The 20,677-nt window shown below is 34.5% G+C and overlaps 3 protein-coding genes across 13 annotated transcripts in view; 1 reads left to right on the top strand and 2 right to left on the bottom strand.

Annotated features, from left to right (window-relative positions):
- Positions 1-2,762, bottom strand: part of LOC128030319 (E3 ubiquitin-protein ligase UBR5) — a 46,164-nt gene extending 43,402 nt beyond the window's left edge. For 5 of the 9 annotated variants that reach the window (XM_052617838.1, XM_052617840.1, XM_052617841.1 and 2 more), the window contains exon 1: positions 2,533-2,740. In XM_052617838.1, the coding sequence (XP_052473798.1) occupies positions 2,533-2,594 (62 nt within the window). In that variant the 5' untranslated portion in view covers positions 2,595-2,740. Of the gene's footprint in view, positions 1-2,532 lie in introns of all 9 variants that reach the window. The other 4 variants (XM_052617836.1, XM_052617837.1, XM_052617839.1 and 1 more) reach the window with 2 other exon arrangements.
- A 3,853-nt stretch (positions 2,763-6,615) lies between these two features.
- On the top strand, positions 6,616-11,173 carry klf10 (Kruppel-like factor 10). Its single transcript, XM_052617834.1, has 4 exons — positions 6,616-6,763; positions 7,176-7,298; positions 8,412-8,880; positions 9,652-11,173. The coding sequence occupies exons 1-4, from the start codon at positions 6,743-6,745 to the stop codon at positions 9,915-9,917; spliced, it is 879 nt and encodes a 292-aa protein (XP_052473794.1). The 5' UTR covers positions 6,616-6,742; the 3' UTR covers positions 9,918-11,173.
- Positions 11,174-11,328: 155 nt separating this feature from the next.
- LOC128030316 (antizyme inhibitor 1) lies at positions 11,329-19,983 on the bottom strand. 3 transcript variants are annotated; one of them, XM_052617832.1, is made up of 12 exons: positions 19,777-19,983; positions 19,357-19,409; positions 17,569-17,727; positions 17,315-17,488; positions 17,015-17,187; positions 16,031-16,165; positions 14,908-14,989; positions 14,760-14,834; positions 14,501-14,666; positions 14,189-14,307; positions 12,823-13,022; positions 11,329-12,744 (listed from the first exon to the last, which is right to left on the bottom strand). In XM_052617832.1, the coding sequence occupies exons 3-12, from the start codon at positions 17,674-17,676 to the stop codon at positions 12,630-12,632; spliced, it is 1,347 nt and encodes a 448-aa protein (XP_052473792.1). In that variant the 5' UTR covers positions 17,677-17,727; positions 19,357-19,409; positions 19,777-19,983; the 3' UTR covers positions 11,329-12,629. The 3 variants fall into 3 exon arrangements, with proteins under 3 accessions (XP_052473792.1, XP_052473793.1, XP_052473791.1); XM_052617833.1 differs by lacking the exon at positions 19,357-19,409; XM_052617831.1 differs by lacking the exons at positions 19,357-19,409; positions 19,777-19,983 and adding an exon at positions 18,768-19,007.
- Between the last annotated feature and the right edge of the window lie 694 nt (positions 19,984-20,677).

The raw sequence follows: 20,677 nt of genomic DNA, 5'->3' as shown, positions 1-20,677 counted from the left end.
TTACATAGACATCTAAAACTATCCAATAAGGTCTTCAGATTCTCGTCACATTTCAAAGCAATCAATACTGAGCCACTGAGCAGTTCCTCTCTGTAAAAGACGTCTGTAGATGCACTCAAGAAGTATGAAAACAAGAGTAATGTCCTGAAAGCAGCTCCTGGAAAAACCTTCGTCTAAGTACTTTAAAAACAAACCTAAATCAACATGACTATGTTCTCCCACAATACCATAACGTATTACACACAGTAGGGCTGCACGATTATGTCAAAAAACATAATAGTCGATTATTCCCTTGAAAATTGCAATTGTGATTATTAATTACGATTATCACTTATTACTTTGAATGATGTTTATACCATTGTTTGATGCAACTGCATGCCATATTTTTATATGAAAATAAACAAGCTGAAAACACTAATGGAAAAGCTTTAAGTCCTTTTCTATGGTAGTAAGCCTCAAATGTCAAATATACATAAGATTGGTTTCTTCTTTAATTATAAAAGGTATAAATATTAATGGTATTAACACGTTATACTGGAAAAACCCTAAAGATAACATGTAGAAAGAAAAATAGCTCTTAAGCGTGTAGAGTAACACAAATGGACTTAAAACGATAACAATTGTGGCATCCATAATTGTAATCACGATTAGAAATTTGATTAATTGTGCAGTCCTATTGCACAAGCATATTATACTGGCATAAATTGGGCATTAAGCATAAAATATTGCCACAGCAACTCTACACATGCACAAACAAGTTTTTCAATGCATGCATGTTATGATACAGAATAAAAAGCCCAAGATCAGCGACATCGTACTGCAATGTGCACAAGATAATATCCATGCACCGCAGCAGTCTAAGCGACGGAGATCATGCTGAATCTAGTATGAAGGGGACACGTGTGCAGAAAGGGCTCTCGTTTCCTGTCAGCGCAGCAGAAAAGCCTTCAAGTCAAGGCTCATTATTGCAGGACAAATCAGTGGACAGTGAAGGATGGAGGTCTCCATGTACACGCTGAAATGTTAATGACTAGTGCAAGTATATAAATCGGTGAGGGGATGACAAATAGCAATAAACACGACAACCTAGCCATAATGGTAAGAAATGCAATAACATGATAATGTGTTGGACAATAGGTGTCCGAACAAAATGCCTCAAAATTGGATTTAGTCTTGATGCAAGGCATGTTTTTTTCCTTTGTTGGAAATGATTACCTTTTGTTGCATAGTGACAAACACTTTTCACAACACATTTTAGTTTTATAATGCAACATTTCCATGAAGTGTTTGTTATCTGTACTATTAATTGTCTGAATGGAACTATTTATACTAAAGAACAGTACATATATATATATATATATATCTCATTACAGAATCCAATCTATACACAATCTAAAAAAAAAATTCACTAAGTTTTTCACACAAAAAAAAAACTTTGCTTGTTGATACACAAGTATTGTAATTTTAATAAAAATAACAAATATTCTCATGAAAACAGATTCAACTAGATATAATGATATTATTAAATTATAGACTTTTATTTTAATTTACAGTCCAGCTGCATTATAGTATATATATTGCATTATCTTGGGCATAATATTAAGTACAATTATTATTATTACTATTTGCAAGCAGTTTGTTTTCCTAAAAACACCAGTGTGAATGCAGAACCCTATAACGACCAAAAAAAGTTTTTCAGTCCAATTTAAAGTCCAGGTACAAGTCAATGCAAGTAGTTTTTACCTTCTCTTTTTCTTTTCCATTTGGTCATAGTAAAGGGAATGGTAAAGCAATGTTTGAATTTAAAATGGGTTTCTAAAGGATGAATTTCGAGATTTTTAACTTTAAGTGACAATTTTTTTTGATGATTTCTAAAGTGAGATAGAGAAAAAGGCAGCAAAGACTAATTTTTTTGTTTTGTTTTTTTGACAAAGGTAATAACTCCGGTTATGATGTAGGTTTAAGAGGTGCACTCTTGTCATAAATTAATCTATTACTTTTCCTAAATGTTTTTTTCTTACAAAAAAGATTTGTAAAATATCTATTTAGGAGTCTTAGACCCTTCAAACGATATGTAATTTGTCATGATTAGATTAGGATTTAGTTGTAATATAGTGAAGTAAACGTAGGCGGCCCACCGAGGGGCCAGTTGGCAGTTAACAGGTTAAACAGATGAGCTAGCGCAGTGCTAACGGCTAACCGGCTAACCTGAGGGGATTTTTATTCATCAATTATCTTCGCGTTCAATCGGCGTATCATAAAAAACACGAGTTAAATATAATAAGTAAATCGTAAACTAGAAATAAAAGTCAATGTGTGGTGTGAAAAAGCTTTAATTTATCGCATTTCCCTCTCTTTTCGGCTCCCCATCCCCCAACCCGCATTGTGTCTCCAGTCAGACGGGCCTCGGTATTTTTAGACCCGTATGTTTAACATTGAGCAGCTGTAAAATACTCTAAATGTTTTATTAACGACCTCTGAATGCACTTCAAGCTCAAAACAAATTGCAAACCGCTTCTTTCTCACAAATACCTGTCATTTAGCTGCTCTTCGGTCCCGGGTAACGGGTGAACCACGAAGTGAATGGACGTCATCGGGTAAATTATTCCGATGGGGGCTTTTCTCTCGTCTTCACGGGTATGGTTTTAAAATATGTGTTTTCTTTACCGAAAGACACCGAGGAGCTGAAATGCACAACCTCTTTATCCACAAGCCGCCATCTTAACTCTGTTAAAGCGTCTTTGGGTCTGTTGGGGAGGATGCAAGTGAGACGGTGATGCTGATTGGTCGAGAGCGAGTATGTGTCAGTGAAGCGGATTGGCTGGGAGGGATAAAGGGGCGGGTCTCACCAGTCGCCTTCCATGTGTTGTGTGTGTCATTGTAGTAAATACACGGCTGTTGTTGCAGCATTAATATCTGCGCTCAGTCCTGATACAAAGCTCTTCAATGGTTGATTTACAGTTTGAGTTGATATAAAGCCCATGCTTGAGTTATCAGGCATCTCATATTTCTGAGGGAAAAACATCTAGTACTGGATTTAGCTTCTTAGACATGATGCTTTGCGGCGCATAGGAATAAAGCAATGACGTCATGCCTTTCCCACCTGTAACTGTACATTGCATAAATAAATTGTATTCATCGAGAAATGCTTTATAGGTGCAAGTAAATGCCCTGATGCTAATAATATTGGCAAATTAAGATCAGTTGAACCTTTCTTAATTCAAGATAATGTCTCTTCTGTTGTTCTATTGTAAATATTGCATGAACCTGCACCTGAGTATTGTATAAGCCACGATGAGTAATGATGTATATTCTCTCCACATTGCATTTTCACTAGTGCACTAAAAATAACATAGGCATAAATTTAAGATAAATGCATTTGAGCTGCATTTAAAATTGCCATCCGTTTCAAATTACAGTTTTACCATGAACAGACTTATACAGTAATACATGAGTGAATTCTCATAAAAAAATCATAATAATAATGCCATAGTTTTTTATTAACTTTATTAATATTTGCATATATTAATATAATCATATTTTTAATGCATTCATTCAAATGGCTTAGAATCAGAAAAAATGTTAATGGTGAAAGCAATTGAAATTATTTTAGTTAAAAAAAAGTGTTAACATTAAAAATATGTATGGAACAAGCAATATTCAATTGTCTCAAATCTATTCATGCTAAACATATAAACCTGGTTATTGTGCATTTAATTATCATTATTATTTATTTATTTATTTGAGTGTATCATTGGTCCACTCACCGTATGTACACATACATTCTGTAAAGTGATGTTCGGTAGCAATCAATTCAAAATGTCTTAATTTTTTATCATATTTCATAAAACACCAAATTATTATTTTTATATAATACAAAGTTAGACCATTCTCTTTGCATAAATTGCATTCTCTAGGGTAATTGTGCATATAATGCCCAGAAGGGGGCAGGTTTTGCCTTCTACATGACATTTGCCTGATGCCTCACTGTTCAGCTGTTTGGACTCTCATTCTGACGGCACCCATTCACTGCAGAGCAAGTGATGCAAATCTGACGAAACTGTGTGTGTTATCTCCCCTTTAAATGAACAAAATCTAGTCAGGAGCAGCTCTAGTTTTAAACCAGTCCTCTTTGTGTCTCTAGACTTCTGTCCTGTGTGAAGGACGTTATATTTCACTGGATCTCTCTGAGTGTTAAATCCTGTACAGAGCACATTCAGGGCTTTTTAGAGATATCAACTGTTTAGAGGTTTGATCGTAAACACACTTTCTCCTTGGTCTTTAAATATTGACTGATATGCAATAATCAAATTCAGCACTCTTAGGGAAATATGATGATATTTTGTAATTATCATTTATTTGACATTTAGGGCGTAATTTTCATACAGGTCTTGTGTAGAGGACACCAGGACAAACGGCTGTTAATATGTGTCACATATTGTACATTAATTATCTGGACACATTCATGGTCAATCAGTCTTTGTGGAAAAGGGAAAAATGAAATTATAACAGACCAAGGGTCTTTTCCTTATTTTGTAAAGCTATGTGGTTAACATACAAATGTTCATTAACATGCATCGTCCCTGTCAAATAAATAAACAACAAATAAATGTATTATTATATTTATTTGTTGTGTTCCTTGATTACAGGTAATATGAAGATTCTAGCTTTAATGAAATGAAATATCCGTGTCACGGTCAGTGTAGAAATACAGGCTGATGTTATTTTTAACCAAAACTTTGTTTAGAGAGTTAAAGAGTGACTTTCTGTAAACACGTCAGATTCTATTCTGGGAAGCATGTGGGGGCTTGAGTTTAGTGCACTTTGTGCTCAGATAAGAATCTGCAAACAGGAAAGATTCAGAGAGCTAAAAATAGCCGACAGCTTCAGGATGAAATGCACTTCTGACGCTTCTGATTGGTCGGTTTATGATTGATTATTGTGCAACACTGAAAACTAAATTGTAACCTAAAAACAGTAACATCTAAATGAACTGGTCTTATTAAAAATATATATGATTTAGCATCACCAAATCAAACTAAATACATACATTTATACTTAAACTTGTGTGTTAAATTATTGCAGGTTATAAAGTGCATGCAAATGATATTTACATAGCTGTTTTAGTTTCTCATTTCTCATAATCTCATATTGTTTTTGATCCAGAGATTCAGTGCTCTTTCAGAAGATGTGTAATAGCGCCCCCTAGTGTATAACAGCGAAAACACGGAAAGTTAAGATTCTAATAGCAGGTTACGTTCACAGTGTGTAGCATTTATTTAATGCTTTTTAACATCTGTACCCTTTGCTTAACTTGTTTGTGTGGTCATAAACTGTAAGATCACCAGTTCACCAAAGTAACTGAGGTTGAATCGTGTGAAGTGCATGAGCATGTTGTGGCCTCGGTGGGGTTTACACAAGCTCATGCACTCATACAAATCTAGGCCAAAGGTTGAGTGTAGGAATCCAGGCCTCAGATGACCCGCTAATGCTGGAGAGGGAAGCCAGGGTCGTTTAACAGTATCATAAAATATTATCAGGAACATGGTTTGTGCAGATCATGCACAAGAGGGAGAACTAACATCCCTGACAGACTGTCTGTTTGGTAACTTATTTAACAACTTACTAATGTCATTGCCTTCAGTTTGGACTTTGTTTTTCTCATGCACTGTTCTCCTTTATTGAGTTAATGATGTCAATCTGTTCAGGTGTGTGTGTGTGTGTGTGTGTGTGTGTGTGTGTGTGTGTGTGTGATTTCTAACTTCCAGTGTGTGTCAAATAAAATGTACTCTCTCTCTCTCTCTCTCTCTCTCTCTCTCTCTCTATATATATATATATATATATATATGTGTGTGTGTGTGTGTGTGTTTAAATGTATAAAATAATATACAAAATATGTTAAATATATTAAAAAGATATGTAGATGTTATATTATATATAAATACAAATCTGAATATATATGTATAGGCCTATGTCTATATATAAAAATATATATGAATCTATATATAAGCTATGTTTGTGTTTATAAAATGAGCACGTACACACACACACACACACACACACACACACACACACACACACACACACACATATATATATATATATATATATATATATATATATATATATATATATATAAGCAAATATACATATACACTTGTTTAACATTATTTTTAATGATATTATGGTGCAATGATGAAATAACGGAGATATTGCAGTGTTGTGAAGAAAATCGATGCTTTTTAATAGTCAATGTCACTGTCAATGTCAGCTTTATTCATATAGCACCATTAAAAACAACAACTGTTGCCCAAGGTGCTAAACAAAATATCTAAACCTTCAATAAAAACAATAACAACATACAGGTCATACAGATTGAAATCACTGAATGCACATATTAACTAAATGCTAAAGAGTAAACACGTGAGTAAATGCCCGAGCTGAATCAGGTTCAGCAGGGATCATCTTAAATATCCGCACATCAGTGTCAAACACACAGCTGACCGTCTGTGGACCATCCGCACACACAGCGCCGATCAGCCGCTGATCACGCAGCGACGCGCGCTCCTGATTGGCCCACGCTCTGCACACCTTTGACGCTGATTGGCTGGAGGCGGAACCACGACCTCGACGGCGCGGCTCGGTTTTCTGAAATATGTGAATGAACCCAAGACAGAGACAGAGTTGATCATAATGAGTCTTCAGTCTGAGTGATAACCGAGAGAAATCATGCAGCATCAGAATGGCATCCAGATCTAAATGTGTAAGTAAAAACAACTGCATTCATGCATTTAAGACTTTAATTTGATCTGCTACTAATAAAAAATAAACATAAACAACATGCTTCTCATATTAATGCCTTCTTTTCGTTATGTTTCCTATTATATTTTTTAAACGTTTTTAAAAATCAGATTTTGAACAATACTGGTCAAAGCTATTGAAATATAATAATCATGAATAGTAGATAATATACAAACTAATCAATTGATTGAGATGATGAATTTTATTAATAATTTAATAAAACTACATTTTAAGCATTGAAAATAAAACACATTTTTTCTGTAATTTATATATTTTATACCTACTATCCTGTGATATATATATATATATATTTGTGATATATTATATATAAATTGTGTATTTGACATGAATTAAATGTGCTTGATTTGCTTTAGCCTGTGAGGTGCTCAGACTCAGGCCGGAGATATTCAGAAGCTGTGGAGGCGCTGATGTCCATGAACCTCCAGCAGAGAGCGTCCTCTGATGTGTGTGAAGACCCCCAGCAGTCCAGCACACAGGTCAAGCTCACAAACAGATCCACGTCATGTCCCAAACAACAGCAGAATCCAAACTTCAAATTCTACACCATTTAAACTGATGCATATGTTTTTGCACTGCATTTAATTTGTGCATATTTAAATTAAGGCATGCACATTTTTTTAAATGCACATCCAAAATGTATTTTAAAGTGTTTATTTTATTGCATTCATTTATTTACATATGTAGATTTCATTTCCAAATCATATCTTTAAATGCTGTGAGTTTGTATATAAACATTTAGGCATAAAAACATGTTGAAAATGTACAAAACATATATTTTCTGATTTATGGAGAGGTAAAAAAGATAATAAAAAACGTTCATCCTGGATTCATCCATTGCAACAATTTTTATAAAACTGCCTTGATTTTTAGAAAGGTATTAAACATTACTTATTGTTTTTACATGAATAATATAATAAGGTTGTAAAATAGTGTTAAAAAGTATTAAATTTTGAATTTCTACTTTTGTGAAGTCATGAAAAAATAGCCAATTTGTGGAGAAAATGTATATATATATGACATAAAAAATATAAATAAAATATATATTAAAATTTTGGTGTACAAATAGATAAAAACTTGATGTACTAAAATATCTAAAACTGAATTTTTTTTATATATAGACATGTTATAAGCATTCTATATAAGTAAAAAAATCATAAAATATAAGAATAAATAATTATTCAAAATAATAATAACAAATAAAATAACGTGACATTGATGAACATAAACAGAAAATTATTGCATATTTAATTAGATGTCTCATTCATGATATTGCATATTTAAACAGAAATCAGATACACAACTATTGTCTCATCAGCTATAGAGAATATGTTGAGAACTATTAGTTTGATCATCTATTAGTGTGAGGTCCATTAGTAATTTTACCTGTGTGCCGTAAAAATGCCGTAAATCTGCCGTAAAATTGTAGTACAGTAATAAGATAAATACAGTTTTAATTTCAGTTCTCTATTGAGATTGTGACTGAAATGGGCAAAACTCAAAACTAAGACATGCATGAAAATACTAGCACAATATGACCTGAAGATGTTTTTAGTAAGATTCACCCATAATGAACTGCTTGTATTTTTCAGGTTATGTCATGCATGACTCCACCGTCCAGCCCCGACAGCGACCCGCACCTGGGGTCAGAGGTCACGTCTTCACCCGAGGCCAGATCTCAAGCGGTCAGCGTGATCCGGCACACGTCAGACGCCGACCGTGCTCCGCTCAGACCTCCAGCAGATCTCCCATCAGCCCCTGCTGCAGTCTTCCAGATGCTTCCGGTGCCAGCGAGCTCCGGCTCTCCTCCGGCGTCGGTGCTGTTCGTGGCCGAATCTTCAGTCCTGGTGATTCTGCCCCCTAAACTAACATCCACAGCACCTTCACTGGGTTTGAAGTTCCCCGCTATCGCTCCGGCTCCGGCCCGAGACTCGTCCGCAAACAGAGCCGCATCTGGAGCCGTCCCATCACGGCCCCGTGATCACATCTGCACCCATCCCGACTGTGGGAAGACGTACTTCAAAAGCTCCCACCTGAAAGCACACCTGAGGACACACACAGGTACAGAGAATATCGGCTTCTATTACACTGACACACGCGAAGCGCTAGTTTTACTGTTAGCATGATTTAGATCAGTGCTTCTTAGCAGATTTTTACTTTGGACTGAAAACAGGGTTTCTGCAGGTTTTATGTTTTATGACTTTTTTATAACACAGTAAATAAAATGTAAAATAAATAAATATATGCGGATTGAAAAATACAACAAATCTCCATTTCTTTTTATCAAAACAATAAAAACAAAACATAAATCGTTTAATGCTTGAATACCTCAGCTTTGAACCACTTGACTGTTCTTTTAGTTACATTGATATACTATTATAGTTAATTTCAGGATAACCTCTCTGAGCAAAAAGAAAAAAAAAATTATATATATATATATATATATATATATATATATATATATATATATATATATATATATATATAATTATTATTAATTATTTATATTAATCAATTATATTAATTATATTAATTATAATTATTATTAATTAAATATATATATTTCATTTAAATAAATTAATATTAATGTTTTTTTGATTGCTTAGAGGTTATTCTGATTAAATAAAAAATAAAACATATATATATATATATATATATATATATATATATATATATATATATATATATATATATATATATATATATATATATATTTTTTTTTTTTTTTTTTTTCTTTTTTTTTTCTTTTTTTTTTTTGCTCAGATAGGTTATCCTGGTTAAATAAATAATTACCTGCAGAAACAAAGTGAGAGTCTGGTTTACCGTTCTCAGGTGAGAAGCCGTTCAGGTGCTGCTGGGACGGCTGTTTACGCCGGTTTGCCAGATCTGATGAACTGTCTCGTCATCGGCGCTCTCACACAGGAGAGAAGCGCTTCTCCTGTCCTGTTTGCCACAGCCGCTTTGTGCGGAGCGACCACCTGGCAAAACACACACGCCGTCATCTAACCGCCCGGAGAACGCCGCTGTGGCAGAAGGAGGTTTACCGTCTTCACAACATCAGAAACCTGCAGCCTCTGGCTCCTAAAACTGAGAGCTGACGAGTCCTTCACAGCTTCACCTTTAACTGTTTATGTATATATATATATATGCACTACTGTTCCAAAGTTTGGAATCATTAGGACTTTTTTTTATTTTTCTGATATGTTTGCTGCATTTGTTTATTAAAAAAATACAGTAAAATCAGCAATATTGTGAAATATTATTAGAGTTTTAAACAACTGTTTTCTGTGTGAATCTCTGTTAAACTGTAATTTATTTCTGTGATGCAAAGCTGAATTTTCAGCTTCAGTCTTCAGTGTCACATGATCATCAGAAATCAAAAATATCAAAAATATATTTTTTTTGTGGAAACTTTGACTATTAAAGGAACAGCATTTCTTAGAAACCGAAACGTTTGGGATTTCTGAAGATCATGTGACACTGAAGACTGGAGGGATGATGCTGGAAAAAATACATCAGGAAAAGTTCATTTAAACTTTAAAGTTCATACTTCAGAAATCGTTCTAATATGCTGATTTTCTGTTCAATATGCATACCTTATTATCAGTGTTATCTTCTTAAATGTTGATGTTTAAATTAAAGCTGCAGTAGTACTTTTGTAAAAATATATTTTTACATATTTGTTAAACCTGTCATTATGTCCTGACAGTAGAATATGAGACAGATAATCTGTGAAAAAAATCAAGCTCCTCTGGCTCCTCCCAGTGTCCTATTGCCATTTACAGAAACTCCATCGCTCCCGGTAAAAAACAACCAATCAGAGCTGCGCTCCGTAACTTTGTTTGTGTTCAAAATGTATATAATAAGCGAGTACACCATGAATCCATTTTCCAAACCGTGTTTTTAGCTTGTCCTGAATCACTAGGGTGCACCTATAATAAGTGTTTATATTCGGACTATTTTAGATTGCTTCGGGGATACCGCGGCGGAGTAACCCAGTACCTTTGTGATTCTTCATAGACATAAACAGAGAGAAGTAGTTCCGGCTACGATGTTCTTCCGCAAGACGCAAGCAGTTCTGTTTATTAACCGCTCGAGCGTCAAAAGTTCCCCACCGCAGCTTTAATACAGTTTCAGGTGTGGATTTGTGCCAAAACAAACAATGAATGAACATTTTATTAACTAATGTTAACAACAGTTCATAAATACTGCAACAGTTGTACTGTTAGTTAATGCATTAACTAATGTGTCGTCATAAAGCATCACTCTTTTGTTAGTCTCTAAATGTTTTTTTGTTGCATATATGAATAAATACATAGTTTTTTTTAAATAAAAGTTTTCATTTTCAATACTATGAAGAACTCAGATTCATTACTCAGTAACCAATTAGCTTACCAACTTTTTTTTTTTTTTTTTGTAAAACACACTGCTTTTGTTTCTAGCCATTGTTTGATAGTGAGTAAATGCAATGTTGTAGCAGACATTAAAAAGGAAATACGACTCCACAAGGCCATTAATAACATTTTATTAACAACAAACCTTTGTAAAGAAAAGGTAACTGCTGAGTAGCAGTGTAAGTTTATGCTCCGAAACTGAACAAACATTTCTTTCGTCCAATTCCTGTTCTTTGTTGCACAGTGTATTGCTTTCACCTGGATCTCACAGGTAAAGAGCAACAGAAGAGCTTCCTCTCACTTCAACCAGCAGCACTTGCTCCAGCCGTCTTCAACACATTCTCAGACACTTGGGCAGACACTTCCTAATTTTGTGCATTACTGCATTATGAAATGCAACCGCACTTGTCCTCTTTCATTTAAATGCAGAAACCAATGCAATGCAATGCAAGTATTTACAACTGGATCAGATCTTTGCACTTACTGTTGTCTGCATTTGCACACTTGTGTTAAAAGATTAGGTTGAAAGCTTTGCATCAGTGTCTCAGCAATGGATGCTCGGCAGTGAATGGGTGCCGTCAGAATGAGAGTTGATAATAATAACATCACAATAATCACAAAATCGAAGACATTTTTAACTCCAAACCTTTATTTCTGGTCATTATTACAAGTACTCTAGACTTAATTACGCTTCCTCCAGCAGAAATGTTTTCTCGCCTGAATCAGGAGAGAAATATGCACAGATTAAATCATTTTAACGCTGGATTTGTTTCAGTTTTTGTCTTCTCCAGATGTTAGCTGGAGTGCTTGGGGATTATTGTGATGTTTTAATCAGCTCTCATTCTGACGGCACCCATTCACTAGTGACCAAGTGATGCAATTTCTCCAAATCTGACGAAGAATCAAACTCTTTTATAACTCGGATGACCCGAGGTCAGGTCCATTAGCAGCAGATTCAGCGTTTTTTCGATGAACCTTCCCTTTAACGTGCATCCTGGGCATAAGATTTCAACAGTTTATAAAGTTTCCGTTGTATTTTGTCACAGTGTTTCGCTGAACTATTCCTTTAACAGTTCAAACTGGACGAAGATCACAATTTTCCAGTTCATAACACAAACTACAAAAAACAAGTGCATGTTTCTTTAAAAGCATCTCATGAAACTAGACTGGAGGTTTAATAAATAACTTGGTACATGACTGATTCCTTTAGTAAGAGGAAATATTATGTGTGTATATATTAATAAAACTGACTTCAATATAATTAAATGCATATGTGTAGAGATCTGTTAAAGCTGATGGCACCCATGGTCAATAACACTTCTTTCCAAACTTCTTCAAAGCAGCTGAAGCTTCATCAGAAGAGCCAAGGTTCTTAAGTGCTTAGTCGAGATAATGATATTAATAAGTGGCTTTATGTCACGCCGGGGTGGAAACGGACGCCTGGGATATGTTTGGTTGTGAGCAGCACAGTACCAGAGAGAGGTTCTTCATCCTCACGTCCAAAGTGAGGCCGCAGTTATGAACCTGTAGCCTGCAGCAGGAAAAACAACTGGATTAAGAGCCAGAACCAATGCAGTGGGTTCCTGTGACACTGTGATTCACTCTGTACCAGTCAGATTCGGTGATGCTGTAGAAGACGGGTGGTTTGTGTTCCTCTCCGTTAGTGAATGTGGCCCCTGTGTTCTTAAAGAGCAGCCAGTCTCCGACACGGAGCTCCGGAAGCAGACATCGCTCCAGCACGTGATCCAGATCGTCATCAGACGGACCCCACAGACTGCTGGAGAACAGCGGCTCTTCTGCGCTCACCTCCTAAAGAGACCCACATTACACATGACCAACTTTAACTATTTAACAATTCAGTTTTTTCCCCAAAAAAATTCGAGGTTTTTTCTTTTCCAAATTCCTTTTTTTTTTTTTTTACTCAGTTTTTTCCCCAAATTCTGTGCCCCACCAAAATCTTGATTTTTTTTTTTACATTGTTTTTTTTTTTATTCAGTTTTTTTACCCCCCTAATTTTGTTTTTTATTAATTCTGTTTTTTTTTTTTCAGATTCAGGTTTTTTACCCCCCAAAAGTCTGTTTTTTTTCACTCCCCAAATTCCAATTTTATTTTTTCAAATTCAGTTTTTTTTACCCCTCAAATTCCGTTTTTTTTTTTTTTTTCAGATTCTGTTTTTTTAACCCCCATATTCCGTTTTTTTTTTTCAAATTCAGTTTATTTTACCCCTCAAATTCCGTTTTTTTTTTTTTCAGATTCTGTTTTTTTAACCCCCATATTCCGTTTTTTTTTTTTTTTATTCCGTTTTTTTTAGCCCTCAAATTCCGTTTTTTTTTTTTTCAGATTCTGTTTTTTTAACCCCCATATTCCATTTTTATTTATTTATTTATTTTAATCCATTTTAATTTAACTGAATTCCATTTATTTCTCAACTCCTTTTTAATGGTTAAATTAAACTGTATTAATAAAAAAATCATGACGAATTAATTACAATCATAAAACTTCAAATCAATTTATTAAAAGTTTTAAAAAATTACATGTTTAGGGCCCTATGTTTTCCCTCTTGGAAATTCTGTTGTGTATTTACATTTTTCTGGTTATCAAATGAACGCATTAAACCATTCATTTAATTTCTCTTTTAATTATTGAAAATTAAACAAACTTTATTTTTCAGTAAACAAGGGATTTACTATTAAAAATAAAACATGGAAGAAATGTTGTGTGATTATTCCTTAAAAAAATAATGTTTATTTGTTTTTAGTAGTAGTAGGCTATATGTGCATTCTGCTGAACATTTCTGGCAAATACTTGTCTTTAAATTAAACCTTTATTTTGGCGGGTTGCTGTGAATACCTTTACAGTTCTGTGTATGTCATGTGATGCTAGTTTTACACAAAAAATGATCTTTAGATGTTCGCTGATGTTTATGCATTGCATCAATGTCACATTAAATATAAGGGAAAGAGTGAGATCTTCACCTTGTGTGCCGAAGGCATTGATATCGAATCTTCACACAGCAGCTTACTGCCAAAACTCCCATAAACCCCATCGTTCATGTAGTAGAGAAACTCAGGCTCGTCGTTCGCAGACAGTGCGTCTGAAAAACACAAACATGTGTTTAATAAACACCTTATGATCAGTGCATCACCTATGAGACATGCAGAGGGATTCTATTTGATTTGGACGATATTGCAACATAAGATATTTAGTACTTATCCAAATATATCTCCATCAAAATATAGCCCATGGTGCATCATGAATATCTGATGTAAATATTGACTAGTACTCACTGTGTGCTTGACCACAGAAATCACGAGCCACGCTCTTCTTAGCGATTATATTCACGGCCAGCGTGAAGGCAGACGACACATAATAAACCCCAGGTTCAGCGATGATAGACAAGCCGGTCGAGAGAGGAAAAGACACGTCCAGCATGGGCTTCAGCATCTGTTCCACCTGCATACATAAACAACACCAGAAGCTCAACGGCGAGGGGAACAACATAAAATACAAGAAATAGATTAGAAAAAGCACAGAAGAATACAGTACCTCGTCTAACTGCGCCTCACTTCCGTCAAAACCGCTTCCGACGTCCAGAACACTCATCTCAAAGCCAAGCTCCTCCTAAGAGCAGATTCATTTAAAACACGTTTCTGAAAAAGGGGGAAATAAACACTAAACTCATTCCCTGACTCACCCCCATATCGAAAACACAGCGGGCGTCACAAACCGCACGAGAGAACGCCTGTGCATCCTGACAACAACTGGGAACGCTGAATCTGTGAGCAGAGCGTGAAATCAAAACACACCTCAGTGACCTCCTTTAGAAATGTCTTTGGCGTAACTGTGCACGAGTTATAGAAAAATATCCTTCATTCTCAGAAAAGCTTTACGGACACTAGCTTTAATGTCTAATGCAATCACATGGGAGGTTATATATATGTATTCACAGATTGCATTGCATTATGACTTCGGCTTTAGTGTTATTATTGTTTTGTAAAGTGTCCAATCAGAGCCATGTAAGAATCCGCTCAACAGCGCTCAAAAAGCTTCGTGTTAGACATTTGTGCTTTCGACAACACATTTCCAGAGGCATTTTTTTACCTTTATAAAGGCCTTTTATATCCTTGTTAGATCTATGCATCATGTTTTGTGTCAAACCTTTACATTTAATCAAATTCAATTAGAATAATAAGACTCTATAGACTGTTACCAATCAAATGAATCAATATCAACAAAATCTATTTTTTTTTAATCGGCACAGAAGCAGCATTGAGTAGTATTTACACTGCACTTAAAAAAAATAAAAATAAATAAATAATAATAATAATAATAATTATATATATAATTATTATTATTATTATTATTATTATTATTATTTATATATATATATATTTTTTTTTTTTTTTTTTTTTTTTTTTATGATTTTCTTTTTACCCAGAACTGCCAGTAGGTGGCAGTAAGTCATTTTTGTTGTTACATAAAAAAAATTCCAATACAATATTATTTTAAAAGCATTGATCACATAGTTATATTTATCCAAACAGTTTGCTCAAAGGCTAATTCATTCCTGAACAAAGCCAGTGTTTGTCTTAACGAATGAATCACTGATTCATTGCTGCTTTTTTTTTCTATTTTTGTTAACAAAAGTAAAAACAATATGTTATCTTCTTGTTTACTGAACCGCTGTACTCATGTGTTTACTAAATCAGAGACATACTCAACACTATTAAAACAATACTATAACTCACACTCCTACATTAGATAAAGGACCATGTCTAAACACTTTCTGAGGCCACTGTGATTTCTAAAAGACTCACTTGACTCCTGTAACGTGCAGACCGAGCTCTCTGGCTCTCTCCAGCAGATGTCTGCAGTCCTTCAGCGTGGAGCCGAACGGCATGAGCGTCTCCTCGCGCTCGCAACAGCTCTCCGAGGTCAACAGCAGCAACACTCTGTTGCAGAAAACCAGTTCATAAAGATGAGGGTTAAATCAATCGAATCCAGTGCATTAGTGCGAACGCAGCCAATCAGAGCTGCCGCTGCCGATGACATCATCAGCAACAACACTACTTTGAGACAGTAAAAGCACTTTTAGCTTTCAATGTGCTTCTTTGTTCCCCTTTATATTTGTTTTATGTTATGAAGCTCTATTTAGTTTGTAACTGAAGCTTATTTCCACTAAAGAATAAGAAAATAAAAATAAAAAATTCTCGCAAATCTATATGTATAACAGATATTATTCTAGAAACAAACTCCAGGAAAAAAAGAAGAATAGAGAACGAATGTGAATATCTTTTTTTTTATACTTTTTTTTAATATAATTTGTATGTTTATGATTCTTTGTTGTCGACTTTTTCCCACAATTCTGCATTTTCAGTGATCATTTTATCAGGACTTCAAGGACATTGTGCATTTAACTACAGCTGGAATGAAAGACAACAATCTTTTATATATATATATAATAAGTAGGATGCATGGGAACGCTGTTCTGATTTTTCCAAAAAAAAAAAAAAATGCTACTTTTTATGTCAGAACTGATACATTTTTCTTTTATTATTGTGGAAAAGTCAGAATTGTGAGATTAAAACTAAGAATTTTGATTTAATTTTTTTTTATTTTTATTGTAAGTCAAATATATATATTTATTTATTTTTGGCAGAACTACACTTTGAGTTTTATTGCACCTATGATAAAACAAATCCACCGACAAACATATCAATCAAGTAATGTTATCGTAACACAGATATCATGTGAGGACTGTGAGATGTCTGTAATGTGATGAGCCTCTCGTAATCGCTCACTTTGCTTTGGGATGACATCGTGCAATCTTCCTCAGCTCTGCTTCGTTATCACACACCAGGACGGAGACGTTGTGTTTGGCTGCGTGTTTGATAAGAGACAGCTGTTTACACGAGCCTCCGAGAACGATGTCCTGAGACGGGACGCCAAAGCCCTTCACTAAGTCCAGCTCATGCTGAAAGACAAGCACACACAAAGATATGAATATAAGGAATAATAGATTTTATAAATACAACTGGAGTGCTATTTTAAGACACTGAGCACAGTAGAGAGGAGATGAGACTTATATTTGATATATTCACCTTGTTTGAACAAACAAAGCCCGTGCCGAGAGCCGCCAGGATTTCAATGACCACAGGGCTGCTGTTGCTCCTGACCGTGTAAAAAGGCCGAATCTGGTCCATTTTGGTTCTCCAGCGAACGTGCTGCCGCACAATCACCCCCAGGTCAGCCACAAAAAATGCACTCTTCAGTGCCTAAAGACAAAACAACATGCATCATGCTCTGGTATAGAGAGAGAAGACACAATAAAGCAGTATTCCCTTGTTATACTCACAAGAGTTTGATCACGGATGTGTTTATCGATCACATCTCGGAGAGCTGCGCTTCCTTCCAGCAGCTCGACGGAAAAGCGTGGTTCATTCTGAGATCCCTTCATAGTCATCCGTAATCTGACGCTCTGACAGGCATAAAGCAGGTCACCTATTTATGACAACTGCAAAAAAATAAATAAATGCAAGCTCATGTGAATGATAGGGCATGAGCAATTATTACATAACTGAACTTTTAAGTCTTTTCTTTAAATGTATATAGGTTTTATTTGCATATGCACACTAATAATATTATATAGCATCCTCTCCACACATTATATAAAATTAAAAATAAGCATATATATTTAAATATTAATGCATAATGGAATCATTGTTTTAAGCAATTGTTAATTGTAGCCAAATATCATAACAATAACAATAAAGCTTGCGTTTTTACGTCGCCCACCAACAAAACATTTCTACAACAAAGTAGAAAAAAAAAACTACATATAATAATGCATTTTTAATCCTAGTTTAGTTTATATTTTCAGGTATTTCAACTGTAGTATTTTATACATTTAGCATAATTTAAATATATTATATAAAACATTGTATTTAAATAAATTACACACACACACACACACACACACACACACACATATATATATATATATATATATATATGTATATATATATATATATATATATATATATATATATATAAACCTAAAATTACGTATATATTACATGAAAAAAGAATAAGAAAAATAAAAACATTAATTGACGTGTATGAGCTGTATGGATGGACTTACATAAATGTTGTTATGGATAGGCCTTAGAAATATATAGTCATATATTTATGCATTTAGCAGACGCTTTTATGATTTTTATTTTTTTTTACAATGAAAATCGAAATTAGACACTGAAACGAATAAAACGTGTCTTTCATATAATGTACATACAAAATGTTTATCATATATGTTTTTATTTTTCAAAAAAATCCCTGATTAATTAATCAATAATAATCGCTATTATTTATTCAATGCTAACCGTCACCAGTATTCAAGTCAAACGCTATTTATATTAATAACATTAAATCATAACGCGTTCGTTTAGACCGTAAGCAGTCAAGTTATTCATAAACAACTCGAATATTTTCGTCAAATATAAACAAGAGGCTAACACGTACATGTTAGCTTGTGAACCCAGAGCTAACGTTACTTACACGGGAAAAAGCGCGGGCATTTGAGGTAAACCGTCTTCTCTTTCTCGGCCGAATGTTTACGAGATGATAAAAGCACCGATAAGAGACGTAACGTTGATGTTTTGAGCCATATATCCGTGTTTTAATCTACTGAGCCTCGGACCATGTGGACAGTTTCGGGTGCTGGATGACGTTTGTTGTGAAGGATGAGTGATGAAGGCGTGAAGGAGGCGGGGCGAAGATTTAAATAAAGCAATGAAGGGGCTGAAAGGGGCGGAGCTTCTGTTTGAAAATTGTGAGAGAGTGAGGAGTGGAGGTTAATTTATGCAGTAAAGGGGCGGGGCTTCTGTTTGAATAATTTGATTAGGAGAGCGGAGACCGCGGGACAGACAGAATAAAAAAGAAGAGTTTTGTTTTGTTTTCCTAATCTGCTTCTTTTAGGCCATCTATATGCTAGTGCAGACATAAAAATATATATTTAAATGCTATCTTAAATTATTTCCAATAAAATCACAGTCTAGCAATATTAATCAAATTAATTAGGTAAGGCGACAATTGAATTATTACAAAATATACAGACAAATGCTTTACATAGATATTATATACATACATTTTTACATGATTATTTGTTGATAATCTTCACACGTTGACAAGTGAATGCAGCTGCAAAGCATAAACAACAGCAAATAGAATCAGTTGTAAATATAATACATAAAGTAAACTAATACCTTCAAATAACTTTTTTAACTTTTCGTTTATGTTTGCTACTTAAAAAATAAAATAAATAAATAAATATATATATATATATATATATATATATATATATATACACACACACACACACACACACACACACACACACATATATATATATATATATATATATATATATATATATATATATATATATATATATATATATAATATTATATTCAAATAATGAGTAAGATTAGCATGAAGGTGTTTAATTGTAATATTTATATATTAATATATATTGATATTGATAAGAAGGAAGTGTGCCATCTCATACCTTAGAGCCTTCATCGTCTCGTCTACAAAGTTCCTGTCAGAGGATTGTCCATTTAGCACTTTTATAGTGTGATTCCAGATAAAACATTATAAATAATTCTCAGTTTATGTACTGACTGATAGAGTATCCTATCTTCAGTATTTTTGCTCTCGTCATTTTGATGAGCTGCTGCTTCAGTGTCCAGTTTCTGATGAAATGTGACCACACTATAACCCACAGTTTATAGAGGGAGGTGTGTTTACCCTCCTCTCTCTCTCTCTCTCTCTCTCTCTCTCTCTCTCTTTCTCTCCTGTTACTTTCCGCTTGAGATGACTAACTGATGAAGATGCTGACTTAAATAGCACTTTTGAAATAGTAACACCAAGATGTAGAGATTAGATTTAGAGAAATGAAGCATTGCATCACTTTCTTAGCAGTGACTGGGTGCCGTCAGAATGAGAGCTGATAAAAACATCACAATAATCCACAGCACTCCAGTCCATCAGTTAGCATCTGGAGAAGACAAAAGATGAGACAAATCCAGCATTAAGGCATTTTTGCTTGTGGTTTCTAGCTAAAATGGTCTATAATCCATAATAACACTTCCTCCAGTGAAAAAGCCCATCTCTTGTTGTCGCTCACATCAAAGTCCACCCACACCTTTGTTGTTTTGGACTTTTTTGGCTTGTTTTCTCCGTGCAGATCTCTCTCCTGATTCAGACCAGAACACTTTTTAACTGGAAGAAGTGTTATTATGGATTATAGACTCATATTTTAGTCTTATTTGCAACATATTTGCTTCTTACAAACACAGTGCTGTGGAGTGCTGTGGATTATTGCGATGTTTTTATCAGACTCTCATTCTGACGGCACCCATTCACTGCAGAGCAAGCGATGCAATGCTTCATTTCTCCAAATCTGC

This window comes from Carassius gibelio, chromosome A16, assembly GCF_023724105.1.
Source record: "Carassius gibelio isolate Cgi1373 ecotype wild population from Czech Republic chromosome A16, carGib1.2-hapl.c, whole genome shotgun sequence".
Taxonomy (NCBI): Eukaryota; Metazoa; Chordata; class Actinopteri; order Cypriniformes; family Cyprinidae; genus Carassius; species Carassius gibelio.
This window is presented reverse-complemented; position numbering and strand designations above follow the sequence as displayed.

Coding starts and splice junctions, on each gene's coding strand:
- klf10 (XM_052617834.1), top strand. CDS start 6,743: ATGGCATCCAGATCTAAATGT. Junction 7,299..8,411: donor CCCAGCAGTCCAGCACACAG/GTCAAGCTCACA, acceptor TGTATTTTTCAG/GTTATGTCATGCATGACTCC. Junction 8,881..9,651: donor ACACCTGAGGACACACACAG/GTACAGAGAATA, acceptor TACCGTTCTCAG/GTGAGAAGCCGTTCAGGTGC.
- LOC128030316 (XM_052617832.1), bottom strand. CDS start 17,676: ATGACTATGAAGGGATCTCAGAATGAACCACGCTTTTCCGTCGAGCTG. Junction 17,188..17,314: donor GCTTTGTTTGTTCAAACAAG/GTGAATATATCA, acceptor CTTGTCTTTCAG/CATGAGCTGGACTTAGTGAA. Junction 14,667..14,759: donor GTGAGGCGCAGTTAGACGAG/GTACTGTATTCT, acceptor TTATGTATGCAG/GTGGAACAGATGCTGAAGCC.